This window comes from Daphnia pulex, chromosome 7 (genome assembly GCF_021134715.1).
Source record: "Daphnia pulex isolate KAP4 chromosome 7, ASM2113471v1".
In the NCBI taxonomy this organism is placed as follows: Eukaryota; Metazoa; Arthropoda; class Branchiopoda; order Diplostraca; family Daphniidae; genus Daphnia; species Daphnia pulex.
In genome coordinates, this window is record NC_060023.1 from 10365582 (window position 1) to 10381979 (window position 16398).

Sequence of the window (16398 nt, forward strand, 5' to 3'; positions counted from 1 at the left end):
CGAGTTCTCCGTGTCCTTGTGTGTGTGTTTGCGCGACTCGTGTCCACCCTCTACTTCCACTAAGCAGTAAGCACTAGTACATGCCTTGATAGTATTTATCGATCAGTGCCGTGGATCGTGCAGGTGCCAGGGAAGTCTCAATCAACCTTTACACAAACACTTTCGGCTATAGATCTTGTGTTAAAAAAAGAAAATAAAAATGAAGTCTTTTCTCGGCGGTCAGCTCGTTCGACACGGTTATGTCAATTCGTAGGTTTTGTTGAGGTAGATATTTAAATTTCGGATAAGGTTAGAGACCGTTTGCACTCGATCAAAGACTGCTGGTATGGGGGGTTGAGTCCATTATATTCAAATGCGCCCAAACTGACTCTCTTCTTTCCTATACAAACGTGTTGTGTGAGTTACAGCTGTATTATGAGAGCGTTACATTGCCGAGATCAATGGACTGCTCGTTCGTGATGCGGTTCTTCATTCGTGTATGGCGTGTGCTGATGTGTGACATCAGAAACAAAAACAAAACAAAAAGTATCCACCCACCTATGAGGTGGGGGGTAGAATATTTTTCCTCGAAGCACAGACGGCATTGAAAAGGTGATGAGGTGGGGTGGCGGTGCGGGAAACTTTTTTTTTCTTTTTCTTTTCTCGTCATGTTACAACTCCCCGACTCCTCCCGCACACGACTGGATCGTCAAGAGCGCAGGGAATGTTAAAAAAAAAATAAAATAAAAACCCAAAAACTGGAAAAAAATGAAAGAAAAGAAAGAAGGAAAGAAACTTTTTGTGATGATGTATATTTTATCATTTCTAAATATCTCGAAAAATATCGAAACTCATCAGTTTGAAAAGCCTAACGAAAAAAAAAAAAAAAAACTTGTACCGAGAAACTTGGTCCGTCACGCCACACGGCACGAAAAAACAGATTGAATTAAGAGACTCTAAAAGAACAAACTTTTTTCCCGATTTAACCCCAATCCCACACACATTTTTCTTTGGCTCCTTCCTTTTTGATTGAATAAATAATCAGAATATTTGGTTTATTTTGATTTTTATTATTCGCCGAGCTGAGCAACAGTCACGCAGATAATAGAAGCTTTGAAAAAAAGAAAAAAAAATGATTTTATGCGCATTATCCAGCGCTGCGAAGAGTTGCGGAATTATTGATCAAGTTAAATAAGCTTCTAACGTACCCTACTACCCTTTATACGTTGGCTTAAAATGATTTTAACATGTTTTTCACCTTCATTTATTATTGAGTTGGCGAAAGTCTTTTCTCCTACCTTTCCAGACTCGGATGTCAGAGTCGAAAGTAAAACACTACAGACTGGGACTTGTCTTTCAAATACAAAGTTCTTCTCCTAGCTGGTCTATATATATAAGAGGGATGAAGAGTGGTATACTATATAGAATGTTATCGATTTCCATCTAACCGAGAAGCCGATAGAGTCAAAACGGATAAATAAAACAAAAGAAAGAAAGAAGAGCTCATCTTTTGCGTGGTCTCTCTCTCTGTTTGTTTCCTTCCTCCTTTTTTTCTTTGAAAATAAGAGGCGCAGTTGCACATTTTGAGGCGACGTGAACGAAATGAACAAGTTTATGGTCGGGATGTTTGTCGAGCGCAGCATTGTTCTTTTTGTTTCCGGTCGAGACCTGCAGTTCACCATCGCTCCTCCAATTGTCTAACACGTTGGAATTTATTCCCACGAAAAACCAACACTATACTTTGGGAGTTGTACGTATATTTTTCTTCTGGATGTATCGATGTATCGACTGAATCTTCTTCTTCTTCTCTAAAAAAAAAAAAAAAAACTCTTGAAAACTTTTCCGCTCCGGATGACAGTTGACTCGTGACGTGACCGGCATCGTCAACTTTTGGTACGGCCGACAACTTTGCCGTTCTTCCGTTATTCTTTTCCCCCTTATAAAAAAAAAGTAGTCGGTCGTCTATATCTTCTTCATCTTTTTGGCTTGAAAAACAAAACAAAGCAAACGTACTATACGCAACTCTACGGCGTTTGGTGATGGATTAACCGGCCGCGGTCTCTACTAGGCTAAGATGTCATCTGTGTGTAGTGTAGTGTAGTGGGACCGCCGGTTTGGTACACGTGCGCGGCGTCTAGTAAGTGAACACACTTTCGTCGATTGCTTTTCCGTTAGTCGTCGTGTAAAAGGCCTTGATCAAATCAACGTCAGTTGCGTCTTACAGTTTTGCCCGCACGACGGAAGCCACTCCCCCGTCAATGTACAAAATTTCACCCAGGCGCTGCCGACATATCGGTTGAGCGCATTTGATGTGCACGCCAATCATCCTTTATCACGGCAATTGATAACCGTGTAATCTTCTTATTCTCTTTTTTTTATTTTATTATTATTTTTTTAAAGAAAATTGAAGTTGTACCTTCGTTAAATTTGTTCGATGATGCAGACGACGATGGACCTTGCGCGTTGTGTAATATCAACGTAGCTCCTTGTTAGAATCCAACGGGGTAGAGATAACGCGGAAGATTGGCGCTCTCCACAAAGGATCGCATCCACTATACAGTATACACACAACATTTTGGCTACAGCTTTAGGACTCTGTACTACTACTACTTCTACTACGTATATCTATCTATTTTCATTGAAATGGAACTGGGAAGAAGGGAGTGAGATTTTGGAGATGACACGTCAATTGAATTTACCTCGGCGCGGGATCGGCTCCCACTGGCGCTGACGCAGAGTCGAGACTCTCTTCTCTCTCTCTCCCTATTTTATACATATTATTGCTTTTACATCACTCTCTCGTCTTTCCCATTTTCCCTTGCATGAGCTGCTTGCTCTGCACGGTAGGATTGTACACTATCGATAAGAAATTTCCGCCGAAAAAAAAAGAATAAAAATCCTGAGATAGCCCACGTTCAAAGAAAGACTCGACTGATCGAATCACGCCTCCTCCTCCTCTCAAAAGAATAGATATTTAGATTATTCATCGGAGATAAAGGGCTGCTGGTGGGTTATCCTGCGCCTCCAATTGCAACTTTGGTTCAAGTCACATTTTCTTTTCGCTCGCGGAACACTCCAGCAGGACACGCCGATTACATTGCGGTGGCAATTCTTTTTCGACGTTGGAGGTGAGAAATTCGACGGTGTGTCGTCTCGCTTCTTTTTAAAAAATGCAGTGTAGTAACCGGTCGAAAGAGTGGGCAGCATGCAAGTCGGCACTTTATGGACAACAGTTCACTTTGCGTGTTTTTTGAGCCACTGCAGTTGGATTATTTTTTTTTTTTATTAAAGCTGTTACAAATTTTCGCTATTTGAGTGATTTTGCATAATACCATACAGTGATGCGACTTTGCATGGATTTTAATTTTAACTGAGACAAAGTCTAACTTTTTTCGTACAAGCAATTGAGATTTTTTGAAACATTTCGCTCCAAACTAGTACCCGCGGTAACCTTGCAACAGAAATTATTTTGCTTCAGAAAACATAGGTTGTGAGCTTGCATTATTGGATTAGACCATTTCATTTCTTTTGTCACGAGCACCTAGTATTTGGCCAGGTACATGAGAACTGCTGAAATAATCTGAAAACATTTAGTCAAGAATGCACTAAGAATCATCTATTACAAAATAGTTAACTTATTATCCGATCTCCGTTGTTTAACTTTTTTAATTGTTTTGAAATTTGAAGTAACGAACGGCGTGTCATTTCTGTCATGTGATGCGACTGCGATGTGACTGTGCAGTGTGCAACAAACTTAAGATTCAAAACTCATTACTAGATATCGCCAGTGTCGCCCTTGTTGTTCTTTTACATTTGGTTACATCGTGAAACGAGGCAAAATGGGCGAAACAATTTGTTGCTAATTTATACTTACGTTCCTGTGATTTCAAATACCGAATTTAACTTCATATCTTATGTAGGTTCAGCTTGACCTAGTTTTCTTATTTTTATGTTATTCTAACTTATTTCTTCAAAATCTAGCTGCAAGTCATTCCAACAAGTTGACTTAAGCACTAGTTGCTTTTCATCTATTAGATCCTCATGATGTCAATAACCTAAAACTCATGATTGAAGCCCACACATAGAGGAATACAAATGTATGGAGATAAAGTATTCCCCCATTACTGCTATCAGACCATTACAATTCAGATTTTCATATAACATAGGTATTCTTGCTTATGAATCATAGGATCTTTTCTTAATCTCGTTTCTGAATTTTGGTGGTGTACCCGCAACAGCATTTTTGTTGTTTTGGCTGTTTTTACTTCGGTTTAGAAGGCAACCCAGCTAAGAGTTAGGTAAAGATTTATTTTGTATAGGTAAATTTGGAAATAACGTAGATAATTTCCTTGTCCAATTGCTGTTTAGAAAATCAGTGACATGAAGAGTGTCAAGTGAACAACCTGCTGCAATGTGTATGTACATTTACCAGATCTGTACATGAGTACAGATGTATAATAGGAAACAATTTTATTTTTTAAATCCATGTAGTCAATAATCATTTCATTCTTTCCAACAGACGTGCAAACACGAATTTTATGAATTTCGTTTTGGGGTCAATGGAGTTGGCGCTGATTGCCGTTACTGGCCTTTTTCGACGTCTTGATATCAGTTTGGAATAATAGCTCTGGAGTCTGGACTCTAGGGAATTCTCACTCGTACTCGAGGTAACTTTGCAGTCAACATATGTGAGGAGTTTTCAATTCGTTACAATTTTTGCATGTCTTCGTTGTGTTTTTTTGCATCGCTTGGAGGTCACAAGAAACATTTCGTAAAACTGGCATGCGGTGGTGTAGAGGTTGGGTGAGAATTACACGTGTTTCATCATTATCAAGCAGGTACCATAGCCGCAAGGGTAAGCTATTTGGTGTTCATTTTGATATTGGTTTTTGTAGACCCATCCCCAGCAACGTCTACCTAAAGAAGGAAAGGCCAGTTTGCATTTCAATCGAAGGTCATGGAGATCATTAAGTAAAAAGTGTCATGCAGTGGTGTAGAGGTTGGGTGAGAACGGGACATTTTGTATCATTTTATCAAGAAGGTAAAATAACCGCAAGGCTTAAGAGGAGGGGTGAGAAAAAGTCGTATAAAAGGCGAGAGAAAAGTCGACAGGGATCAGTCGAGCGAGTATCTCCGACACGGTAACAGCTGCATTCCACTATCTGCCATCAGCTGCATTCTTCATCGTACTATCAGTTCTCAATCATGGGTAAGTTTTCTGTTTGTCGTATTTAGTTGTGTATCAATATTCAATTTCTATTTTTTTTTCTATTTGCTATTAGCCAGTTATTGTTGAATGGTAATGTTTGAATTTTATCATTTGTCTAGTAAACTATGCTGCCGTGCTGTTGTTGGGTGTTGTGTCGTTGATGGCTGGTTCAGCCACTGGCGTACCGATGTATCCTGGGTATGGCGGATACCAAAGCACTACACTGCCGCCTTAGGACACAACTTACGACACAACCAGTTGCTACACCGATGCCCCCCAGGTACTTCACCACCATGCTGCCCCGAGCTACTACACCGAATCCCCGCAGTATTATTCTTCTCCGAGCTACACTACTAAAGGGTAGAGTACTACACCGAGGCTCCCCAACACTACACCACCAAGGCACCGGAGTACTACACCACTACATATCATGGGTAAATATTCTGTTAGGTCGAGTTTTAATATGTCAACTACTAAATATACAAATTATTTAATGTCTATTAGTAATGAAGGAGAGAAAAGGTGAAATATTTCAGCAGCCGATTGAGCATCTCCGTTACGGCAACAGGAACTGCCGTGCACTATTTGTCATCAACTTCATTCTTCGTCGCATTAAAAGTTTTAAATAAAGGTAAAAATTTTTCCATAGAGTTGTGAATCAACTCTTCTTTTTTTCTATTTCTTAATATACCAGTACCATAATTGAAAATAAATGTTAAAATTTATTAATCGTCTAGTAAACTATGGCGTCGTGCTGCTGTTGGGTGTTGTATTGTTGATGGGTGGTTCAGCCATGGTGTACCGATGTCTCCTGGGTATGGCGAGTACTAAAGCACAACACTGCCGTGCCGTCTAACTAATTAGCATCAACTTCCGCTGCTCCAGCTTACTACACTGAGGTTTACAAGTGCTACACCACCATGGATCCAGAGTATTACACCACAGCTCATGTTGCCCCGACCTACTACGCTGAATGCCCGAAGTATTTTTCTTCCCCGAGCTACACTACCAAAGGGTCGAGAACTACGTCGAGGCTCCCAAGTACTACATCACCCAGGCACCGGAGTACAAAAACGGTTGAATACTACACAGAAGCTATCATGGGTAAATATTTTTTTTATTTTTCATGGAAATTTGAATCAACTTTCTAATTGCCAGTATGCCAGTTATTAATGCAAATTGAAGTTCAAATTATTTGTTGCCTAGGAAACTATGGTGTCGTGTTGCTGTGAGTGTTGTAATCATGATGGCTGGATCGACCACTGGTGTGCCGATATCTCCTGGGTATGGTGGGCATCAACAACATACGCAACAACCGCTTACTACACTGGGACCTGCAAGTGCCAAACCACCAAGGCTTCAGAGTATTACACCACAGTTTATGTTGGCACGAGCTACTACGCAGAAGCTCCGGAATAATTTTCTTCCCCGCTTCACTACCTTCACCACGCCGCGTCCTTACTAAACAACAACAACAACGTCGTCAACACCTACTTACTAAACGAACGCCTCCAAGTACTACGCCATAAAGGCTTCGAGTATTAAACTTCAACCTATGATGCTCCAGCTAACTATAATAACGCTCCCATGTACTATTCTGTTCCCAGCTACCACACCGAGGATCAACCTGTTACACCGCCGAAGCGCCCAAGTACTGCACTACAACCTACATTGCCCCAGCTTACACCACGAAGGCAGCGGAGTCCTACTACACCACGAAGGCAGCGGAGTCCTACTACACCACGAAGGCAGCGGAGTCCTACTACACCACGAAGGCAGCGGAGTCCTACTACACCACGAAGGCAGCGGAGTCCTACTACACCACGAAGGCAGCGGAGTCCTACTACACCACGAAGGCAGCGGAGTCCTACTACACCACGAAGGCAGCGGAGTCCTACTACACCACGAAGGCAGCGGAGTCCTACTACACCACGAAGGCAGCGGAGTCCTACTACACCACGAAGGCAGCGGAGTCCTACTACACCACGAAGGCAGCGGAGTCCTACTACACCACGAAGGCAGCGGAGTCCTACTACACCACGAAGGCAGCGGAGTCCTACTACACCACGAAGGCAGCGGAGTCCTACTACACCACGAAGGCAGCGGAGTCCTACTACACCACGAAGGCAGCGGAGTCCTACTACACCACGAAGGCAGCGGAGTCCTACTACACCACGAAGGCAGCGGAGTCCTACTACACCACGAAGGCAGCGGAGTCCTACTACACCACGAAGGCAGCGGAGTCCTACTACACCACGAAGGCAGCGGAGTCCTACTACACCACGAAGGCAGCGGAGTCCTACTACACCACGAAGGCAGCGGCAAGTTAAACCGAGGCTCCAGTTTACTACAATACAACCTTCGCTGCTCCATCGTACTACACCGATGTTCCCAAGTACTACACCATCAAGGCATCCGAGTATTACGCATTACTTACGCACAATCATTACTACACCGAAGCTTCGAACGCATCACTCTGCCCCGAGTTACTACACCACTAAGGCAGTCAAATATTACACCACAAACTACTATCCCGCAATTTTCTAAAAGGAAATTTCTAAATACTAGGGCCGGAAATTCTTGAGGTTATTTATATATGTCGGTTATTTTCGTGGTCATTGGTTATTGGGAATTAATTATTGATCTTACATGAAAAAATAAAAGTTTTAATATGGGTAATTCTTTTGTAAGAGTTTTAACTACAAGTTTGTCAACATTGCGTGCAACATTATAGGTACTTCTTCAAGGCCGGTATGCTGAGTTGTGAATTTTTTGTTTTATGTTTTAGCTGTGACTACTGCCTTAGTCATACAGACATTGTCTTGTGATTCGACGATGCTATTTCAAAGGTGAGTTACGAAAGAAACTTGTAACTGTTGATTTTTTAAAATCTTATAAATAATGGGGAAGTGATTGACTTTTGTAAAAATGAAAAACTTTGAAGTTGAGAATAATATATTGATACAATTCCTAAACAAAACATAATATAAATTAAAAGACAATGAACAAAATACTTATAAAAAGAATTATGTTATATTGTCCCACCTCCACCCACAATTCCACCACATTTTACAGTCACATACATACATACATACACTTAAGTTAACCCGTTGGCTGCCACGCCATACAACTCGTAGGTTGTACTCTACTACTCTACGCGCCACGTCTGAAGGATCCATGACCAAGTGGGACTTGCCATTGCTGACAAGTCCGTGCTGACAAGGGGGGGACTAAGGTGCATTGCCTTTTGACAGGCTTGCCTTGCGGCAAATTTTGGGCTTGGCGACTCCCCGACCCCGCGGCTTTTAAACCACGAGACCGAACAGCGCGGCCCGTGCAGGGGAGAACAAAGGCGTGGCAGACAACGGGTTAACTAACACAACACAAACGAAATAATACCAACAATACGATGATCCACGTTGATGACGAGTCTCGGTGTCGGTCGCGATTCGACCGAGTTTCGTTCGCACCAGAAGCAGGGGCAACATCCGACGGAGACCGATGACGACCATTAAAGATGAAAAAATCCATCTTCTCGACGTTTCCTCTGCATTACCTGAATAAAGAGAAAACAATTCTTATTAAGTGACATGCCAATAAAAGTTACATAATACAGATAGAAACAATAACCAGGTTTTTAAGCTCAAACATTTAAAGATACACTTTTTTAAACTTAAAATCAAGCTTGCAATATTGAGAACTGTAAACAGAACAAAGCTCACTTGCTAGTTACAAAAAAAAATTCCGGAAGTAGACCGGAAGTAACCACAGCGCCTCAACCATTGACCTGTCGTCAAATTAAACCACATATTCGTGATCTCCATGAAATTTGGGGTCGAATAGGTGTGATTTAAACGAAATCCAAAATTTGGCCAAAATCGAGAATTTTCCTGAACTATAGTTCAGGAAAATTTTCGAAACCGGAAGTACGAAAACGTAAAAAAGATAACATGAACTTTACCACAAATTTTACGGGGATCACGAATATGTGGTTCTTTTGCTCCTCAGATGAATATTTACTGAACTACTGACTGAAATGAGCAAACCGGAAGTAGAAAAAAAAAAACTTATTATCAAAAATCTAACAAGTGAGCTTTGTTGGAGGTATAGTTATCGTCAGTTTCCACTAAAATTTTCCACACAACAGCTGCCGATAAATGTTTAAAGAGATTTTCAAAGTAACTGAAACTGACTGTTTTGACAGCTGAAAATTATCGAAAAGCCATCTAGCGTTAGAAAAAAGAAACGTCTAAATAACACACTAACACTTCTTTTACGCGCAAGAGGGGCCTGATTTTGGAATTACTACACAGACAAAGAGTTTTACGCAAAAAGATAACTAGTAGATAATCTACGAAAATAATTCAATTGTCCGGTACCTGGCCATAATCCCGTGGTGAGTGACTGCACACTGCAGGTGTGTAACAGCGGACGGAAGCGATCACTGAAGTGATCCAGAAACTCGCCAAGTCGCCAGTGAAGTAAAACCAATTGTGTTTAGAAGCAGTGAAACTAGATGAGCGTGCGTCGCGAAGATAAGGATGGAGAAGAACGTTGATGGAAATCCCTCTTCCGTCATGGTCAGCATTGGCTCAAGAATCTCCGTGCCAGGACCACACGATTCCATAAAGAAACTGCGTGCTCTGTAAAATAAAATGTTTTACATTAATAAAAATATAACAAAGAATAAAGCATTTCAATCTTTACCTATTTTAAGAAGCACACTGATTGTTCATGATGGAAAAACCGTGAAAATGGAATTCACAGCAACCAACAGCATTACTCCACATGATGAGATAAATTTCCTGATGCTAAAGAAAGTGTCATGAAGAATTGTAACTGAGCTTGGTGATAGGTGGTATTGATGCTTACCTTTATCATGCGGGTGATGAATTTAGTAAGGCATTTGACTTTCATCAAGCAGATCCGGTATATGTGGAATACACATGGCAGGCTATTCACTCCCACTCTTCACGTCACTGAAACTCTAAGTAGCAAAGGGACAAAGAAATTCTCTACATTATTTACAAATAGACAAAAATTTACTTATGAGAAATAAAACTGTACCTTTCTCTTAGCTGTATTGCTTTCTTAACAGAAGTAAAAACATCCACAACAACAAACATGCAGTTGCAGCTAGGTACACCACCAAAATTGCGAGATTCAGAAAAGATCCTATGGTTCAAGAATACCTATGTTACATGAAAATCTGAATTGTAATGGTCTGGTAGCAGTAATTGGAAAATACCTTATCTCGGCAAATTTGTATTCCACTACATGTGGGCTTCAAACATGAGTTTTTGGCTTTTGAAATCATGAGGGTCTAATCCGATGGAAAGTGACTGAGTGCTAAGTCAACTTGTTGGAATGACTGACAGTATGCATCTAGAATTTGGAGAAATAAGTTGGTACAGTATACAAATAAGGAATATACTATGCCAAGATAAACCTACATAAGTTACGAAGTTCAATTTAGTATGTGAAATCACAGGAATATAAGCCTCGTTTCACGCTGTAACAACAACAAACGCGACACAAGCCCCATCGTGTTACCTACTTAGGATTCAAAACCCATTACTAGATGTCGCTAGTGTCGCCTTTGTTGTTGTTACATCGTGAAACGAGGCGAAAAAGGAGAAACAAATTGTAGCTAATTAATACTTTAATATTCCAGTGATATCAAATACCAAATTGAACTTCGTAGCTTATGTAGGTTAATCTTGAGTTTATCCTAGTTTCCTTATTTTTAAATTGTACCAACTTATTTGAGTTATTTCCCCAAATTCTAGATGCATACTGTCAGTCATTCCAACAAGTTGACTTAGCGCTGAGTCAATTTCCATCCATTAGATCCTCATGCAGTCAAAAGCCTAAAACTCATGTTTGAAGCACACATGTAGTGGAATACAAATTTGCCGAGATAAGGTATTTTCCAATTACTGCTACCAGACCATTACAATTCAGATTTTCATGTAACATAGGTATTCTTGAACCATAGGATCTTTTCTGAATGTCACAATTTTGGTGGCATAACCTGCAACAGCATGTTTGTTGTTACGGCTGTTTCTACTTCTATTTAGAAGACAACCCAGCTGAGGGATAGGTAGAGTTTTATTTCTCATAGGTAAATTCATATAAATTTGTAAATAATGTAGAGAATTTCCTTGTGCCATTGCTACTTAGAGTTTCAGAGACATGAAGAGTGTGAAGTGACGTGCCGTGTATGTACCAGATCTGCTTGATGAAAGTCAAGTGCCCTACTAAATTCATCACTCATATGATAAAGGTAAGCAAAAATTCCACCTATCACCACGCTACTGCAATACTTCATGACACTTCCTTTAGCATAAGGAAATTTATCTCATCATGTGGAGTAATGCTGTTGGTTGCTGTGAATTCCATTTTCACGGTTTTTCCATCATGAACAATCAGTGTGCTTCTTAAAATAGGTAAAGATTGAAATGCTTTATTCTTTGTTATATTTTTATTAATGTAAAACATTTTATTTTACAGAGCACGCAGTTTCTTTATGGAATCGTGTGGTCCTGGCACGGAGATTCTTGAGCCAATGCTGACCATGACGGAAGAGGGATTTCCATCAACGTTCTTCTCCATCCTTATCTTCGCGACGCACGCTCATCTAGTTTCACTGCTTCTAAACACAATTGGTTTTACTTCACTGGCGACTTGGCGAGTTTCTGGATCACTTCAGTGATCGCTTCCGTCCGCTGTTACACACCTGCAGTGTGCAGTCACTCACCACGGGATTATGGCCAGGTACCGGACAATTGAATTATTTTCGTAGATTATCTACTAGTTATCTTTTTGCGTAAAACTCTTTGTCTGTGTAGTAATTCCAAAATCAGGCCCCTCTTGCGCGTAAAAGAAGTGTTAGTGTGTTATTTAGACGTTTCTTTTTTCTAACGCTAGATGGCTTTTCGATAATTTTCAGCTGTCAAAACAGTCAGTTTCAGTTACTTTGAAAATCTCTTTAAACATTTATCGGCAGCTGTTGTGTGGAAAATTTTAGTGGAAACTGACGATAACTATACCTCCAACAAAGCTCACTTGTTAGATTTTTGATAATAAGTTTTTTTTTCTACTTCCGGTTTGCTCATTTCAGTCAGTAGTTCAGTAAATATTCATCTGAGGAGCAAAAGAACCACATATTCGTGATCCCCGTAAAATTTGTGGTAAAGTTCATGTTATCTTTTTTACGTTTTCGTACTTCCGGTTTCGAAAATTTTCCTGAACTATAGTTCAGGAAAATTCTCGATTTTGGCCAAATTTTGGATTTCGTTTAAATCACACCTATTCGACCCCAAATTTCATGGAGATCACGAATATGTGGTTTAATTTGACGACAGGTCAATGGTTGAGGCGCTGTGGTTACTTCCGGTCTACTTCCGGAATTTTTTTTTGTAACTAGCAAGTGAGCTTTGTTCTGTTTACAGTTCCTAATATTGCAAGCTTGATTTTAAGTTAAAAAAAGTGTATCTTTAAATGTTTGAGCTTAAAAACCTGGTTATTGTTTCTATCTGTATTATGTAACTTTTATTGGCATGTCACTTAATAAGAATTGTTTTCTCTTTATTCAGGTAATGCAGAGGAAACGTCGAGAAGATGGATTTTTTCATCTTTAATGGTCGTCATCGGTCTCCGTCGGATGTTGCCCCTGCTTCTGGTGCGAACGAAACTCGGTCGAATCGCGACCGACACCGAGACTCGTCATCAACGTGGATCATCGTATTGTTGGTATTATTTCGTTTGTGTTGTGTTAGTTAACCCGTTGTCTGCCACGCCTTTGTTCTCCCCTGCACGGGCCGCGCTGTTCGGTCTCGTGGTTTAAAAGCCGCGGGGTCGGGGAGTCGCCAAGCCCAAAATTTGCCGCAAGGCAAGCCTGTCAAAAGGCAATGCACCTTAGTCCCCCCCTTGTCAGCACGGACTTGTCAGCAATGGCAAGTCCCACTTGGTCATGGATCCTTCAGACGTGGCGCGTAGAGTAGTAGAGTACAACCTACGAGTTGTATGGCGTGGCAGCCAACGGGTTAACTTAAGTGTATGTATGTATGTATGTGACTGTAAAATGTGGTGGAATTGTGGGTGGAGGTGGGACAATATAACATAATTCTTTTTATAAGTATTTTGTTCATTGTCTTTTAATTTATATTATGTTTTGTTTAGGAATTGTATCAATATATTATTCTCAACTTCAAAGTTTTTCATTTTTACAAAAGTCAGTCACTTCCCCATTATTTATAAGATTTAAAAAAATCAACAGTTACAAGTTTCTTTCGTAACTCACCTTTGAAATAGCATCGTCGAATCACAAGACAATGTCTGTATGACTAAGGCAGTAGTCACAGCTAAAACATAAAACAAAAAATTCACAACTCAGCATACCGGCCTTGAAGAAGTACCTATAATGTTGCACGCAATGTTGACAAACTTGTAGTTAAAACTCTTACAAAAGAATTACCCATATTAAAACTTTTATTTTTTCATGTAAGATCAATAATTAATTCCCAATAACCAATGACCACGAAAATAACCGACATATATAAATAACCTCAAGAATTTCCGGCTCTAGTATTTAGAAATTTCCTTTTAGAAAATTGCGGGATAGTAGTTTGTGGTGTAATATTTGACTGCCTTAGTGGTGTAGTAACTCGGGGCAGAGTGATGCGTTCGAAGCTTCGGTGTAGTAATGATTGTGCGTAAGTAATGCGTAATACTCGGATGCCTTGATGGTGTAGTACTTGGGAACATCGGTGTAGTACGATGGAGCAGCGAAGGTTGTATTGTAGTAAACTGGAGCCTCGGTTTAACTTGCCGCTGCCTTCGTGGTGTAGTAGGACTCCGCTGCCTTCGTGGTGTAGTAGGACTCCGCTGCCTTCGTGGTGTAGTAGGACTCCGCTGCCTTCGTGGTGTAGTAGGACTCCGCTGCCTTCGTGGTGTAGTAGGACTCCGCTGCCTTCGTGGTGTAGTAGGACTCCGCTGCCTTCGTGGTGTAGTAGGGCTCCGCTGCCTTCGTGGTGTAGTAGGACTCCGCTGCCTTCGTGGTGTAGTAGGACTCCGCTGCCTTCGTGGTGTAGTAGGACTCCGCTGCCTTCGTGGTGTAGTAGGACTCCGCTGCCTTCGTGGTGTAGTAGGACTCCGCTGCCTTCGTGGTGTAGTAGGACTCCGCTGCCTTCGTGGTGTAGTAGGACTCCGCTGCCTTCGTGGTGTAGTAGGACTCCGCTGCCTTCGTGGTGTAGTAGGACTCCGCTGCCTTCGTGGTGTAGTAGGACTCCGCTGCCTTCGTGGTGTAGTAGGACTCCGCTGCCTTCGTGGTGTAGTAGGACTCCGCTGCCTTCGTGGTGTAAGCTGGGGCAATGTAGGTTGTAGTGCAGTACTTGGGCGCTTCGGCGGTGTAACAGGTTGATCCTCGGTGTGGTAGCTGGGAACAGAATAGTACATGGGAGCGTTATTATAGTTAGCTGGAGCATCATAGGTTGAAGTTTAATACTCGAAGCCTTTATGGCGTAGTACTTGGAGGCGTTCGTTTAGTAAGTAGGTGTTGACGACGTTGTTGTTGTTGTTTAGTAAGGACGCGGCGTGGTGAAGGTAGTGAAGCGGGGAAGAAAATTATTCCGGAGCTTCTGCGTAGTAGCTCGTGCCAACATAAACTGTGGTGTAATACTCTGAAGCCTTGGTGGTTTGGCACTTGCAGGTCCCAGTGTAGTAAGCGGTTGTTGCGTATGTTGTTGATGCCCACCATACCCAGGAGATATCGGCACACCAGTGGTCGATCCAGCCATCATGATTACAACACTCACAGCAACACGACACCATAGTTTCCTAGGCAACAAATAATTTGAACTTCAATTTGCATTAATAACTGGCATACTGGCAATTAGAAAGTTGATTCAAATTTCCATGAAAAATAAAAAAAATATTTACCCATGATAGCTTCTGTGTAGTATTCAACCTTTTTTGTACTCCGGTGCCTTGGTGATGTAGTACTTGGGAGCCTCGACGTAGTTCTCGACCCTTTGGTAGTGTAGCTCGGGGAAGAAAAATACTTCGGGCATTCAGCGTAGTAGGTCGGGGCAACATGAGCTGTGGTGTAATACTCTGGATCCATGGTGGTGTAGCACTTGTAAACCTCAGTGTAGTAAGCTGGAGCAGCGGAAGTTGATGCTAATTAGTTAGACGGCACGGCAGTGTTGTGCTTTAGTACCCGCCATACCCAGGAGACATCGGTACACCATGGCTGAACCACCCATCAACAATACAACACCCAACAGCAGCACGACGCCATAGTTTACTAGACGATTAATAAATTTTAACATTTATTTTCAATTATGGTACTGGTATATTAAGAAATAGAAAAAAAGTAGAGTTGATTCACAACTCTATGGAAAAATTTTTACCTTTATTTAAAACTTTTAATGCGACGAAGAATGAAGTTGATGACAAATAGTGCACGGCAGTTCCTGTTGCCGTAACGGAGATGCTCAATCGGCTGCTGAAATATTTCACCTTTTCTCTCCTTCATTACTAATAGACATTAAATAATTTGTATATTTAGTAGTTGGCATATTAAAACTCGACCTAACAGAATATTTACCCATGATATGTAGTGGTGTAGTACTCCGGTGCCTTGGTGGTGTAGTGTTGGGGAGCCTCGGTGTAGTACTCTACCCTTTAGTAGTGTAGCTCGGAGAAGAATAATACTGCGGGGATTCGGTGTAGTAGCTCGGGGCAGCATGGTGGTGAAGTACCTGGGGGGCATCGGTGTAGCAACTGGTTGTGTACTAAGGCGGCAGTGTAGTGCTTTGGTATCCGCCATACCCAGGATACATCGGTACGCCAGTGGCTGAACCAGCCATCAACGACACAACACCCAACAACAGCACGACAGCATAGTTTACTAGACAAATGATAAAATTCAAACATTACCATTCAACAATAACTGGCTAATAGCAAATAGAAAAAAAAATAGAAATTGAATATTGATACACAATTAAATACGACAAACAGAAAACTTACCCATGATTGAGAACTGATAGTACGATGAAGAATGCAGCTGATGGCAGATAGTGGAATGCAGCTGTTACCGTGTCGGAGATACTCGCTCGACTGATCCCTGTCGACTTTTCTCTCGCCTTTTATACGACTTTTTCTCACCCCTCCTCTTAAGCCTTGCGGTTATTTTACCTTCTTGA

At 41.3% G+C, this 16398-nt stretch overlaps 2 protein-coding genes and 3 long non-coding RNA genes across 16 annotated transcripts; 3 read left to right on the forward strand and 2 right to left on the reverse strand.

The window, feature by feature from the left end:
- The first annotated feature begins 126 nt into the window (after window positions 1-126).
- Window positions 127-4218, forward strand: LOC124198720. Of its 2 annotated transcripts, none has more exons than XR_006876683.1 (3): window positions 127-3895; window positions 3961-4076; window positions 4169-4218. It is a non-coding gene; the product is annotated as an uncharacterized LOC124198720 (long non-coding RNA). The 2 variants fall into 2 exon arrangements; XR_006876684.1 differs by having other exon boundaries at window positions 4146-4202.
- An 803-nt stretch (window positions 4219-5021) lies between these two features.
- On the forward strand, window positions 5022-7867 carry LOC124198716. Of its 6 annotated transcripts, none has more exons than XM_046594731.1 (7): window positions 5022-5188; window positions 5308-5622; window positions 5693-5819; window positions 5926-6003; window positions 6074-6292; window positions 6374-6703; window positions 6796-7867. In XM_046594731.1, exons 6-7 carry the CDS (start codon window positions 6475-6477, stop codon window positions 7770-7772), a joined length of 1206 nt encoding a protein of 401 aa, XP_046450687.1. In that variant the 5' UTR covers window positions 5022-5188; window positions 5308-5622; window positions 5693-5819; window positions 5926-6003; window positions 6074-6292; window positions 6374-6474; the 3' UTR covers window positions 7773-7867. The 6 variants fall into 6 exon arrangements, 2 of the variants coding, with proteins under 2 accessions (XP_046450687.1, XP_046450686.1); XR_006876680.1 differs by having other exon boundaries at window positions 5025-5188; window positions 6374-6726; XR_006876681.1 differs by having other exon boundaries at window positions 5025-5188; window positions 5701-5819; window positions 6395-6726; window positions 6796-6953.
- Window positions 7868-9944: 2077 nt separating this feature from the next.
- On the reverse strand, window positions 9945-10720 carry LOC124198721. 2 transcript variants are annotated; one of them, XR_006876685.1, is made up of 5 exons: window positions 10642-10720; window positions 10437-10573; window positions 10256-10363; window positions 10061-10175; window positions 9945-9999 (listed from the first exon to the last, which is right to left on the reverse strand). It is a non-coding gene; the product is annotated as an uncharacterized LOC124198721 (long non-coding RNA). The 2 variants fall into 2 exon arrangements; XR_006876686.1 differs by having other exon boundaries at window positions 10256-10380.
- Window positions 10721-11052: 332 nt separating this feature from the next.
- LOC124198722 lies at window positions 11053-11474 on the forward strand. Its single transcript, XR_006876687.1, has 3 exons — window positions 11053-11113; window positions 11187-11291; window positions 11372-11474. It is a non-coding gene; the product is annotated as an uncharacterized LOC124198722 (long non-coding RNA).
- A 2189-nt stretch (window positions 11475-13663) lies between these two features.
- On the reverse strand, window positions 13664-16386 carry LOC124198361. 5 transcript variants are annotated; one of them, XR_006876561.1, is made up of 7 exons: window positions 16223-16385; window positions 15801-16103; window positions 15604-15730; window positions 15420-15497; window positions 15131-15349; window positions 14697-15028; window positions 13664-14627 (listed from the first exon to the last, which is right to left on the reverse strand). XR_006876561.1 is itself a non-coding variant. In XM_046594192.1 (6 exons), the coding sequence occupies exons 5-6, from the start codon at window positions 14946-14948 to the stop codon at window positions 13759-13761; spliced, it is 1098 nt and encodes a 365-aa protein (XP_046450148.1). In that variant the 5' UTR covers window positions 14949-15028; window positions 15131-15497; window positions 15604-15730; window positions 15801-16103; window positions 16223-16386; the 3' UTR covers window positions 13664-13758. The 5 variants fall into 5 exon arrangements, 1 of the variants encoding a protein (XP_046450148.1); XR_006876562.1 differs by having other exon boundaries at window positions 15131-15497; window positions 15604-15722; window positions 16223-16384; XR_006876559.1 differs by having other exon boundaries at window positions 15131-15497; window positions 16223-16384.
- Between the last annotated feature and the right edge of the window lie 12 nt (window positions 16387-16398).

Bases quoted from the DNA above. Each gene is read 5' to 3' on its own strand.
- LOC124198716 (XM_046594731.1), top strand. From the start codon at position 6,475: ATGGTGGGCATCAACAACATACGCAACAACCGCTTACTACACTGGGAC. The intron at 6,704-6,795 runs GTACTACGCCAT...TTCTGTTCCCAG, and splicing joins TACTAAACGAACGCCTCCAA to CTACCACACCGAGGATCAAC.
- LOC124198361 (XM_046594192.1), bottom strand. From the start codon at position 14,948: ATGGTGGGCATCAACAACATACGCAACAACCGCTTACTACACTGGGAC. The intron at 14,628-14,719 runs GTACTACGCCAT...TTCTGTTCCCAG, and splicing joins TACTAAACGAACGCCTCCAA to CTACCACACCGAGGATCAAC.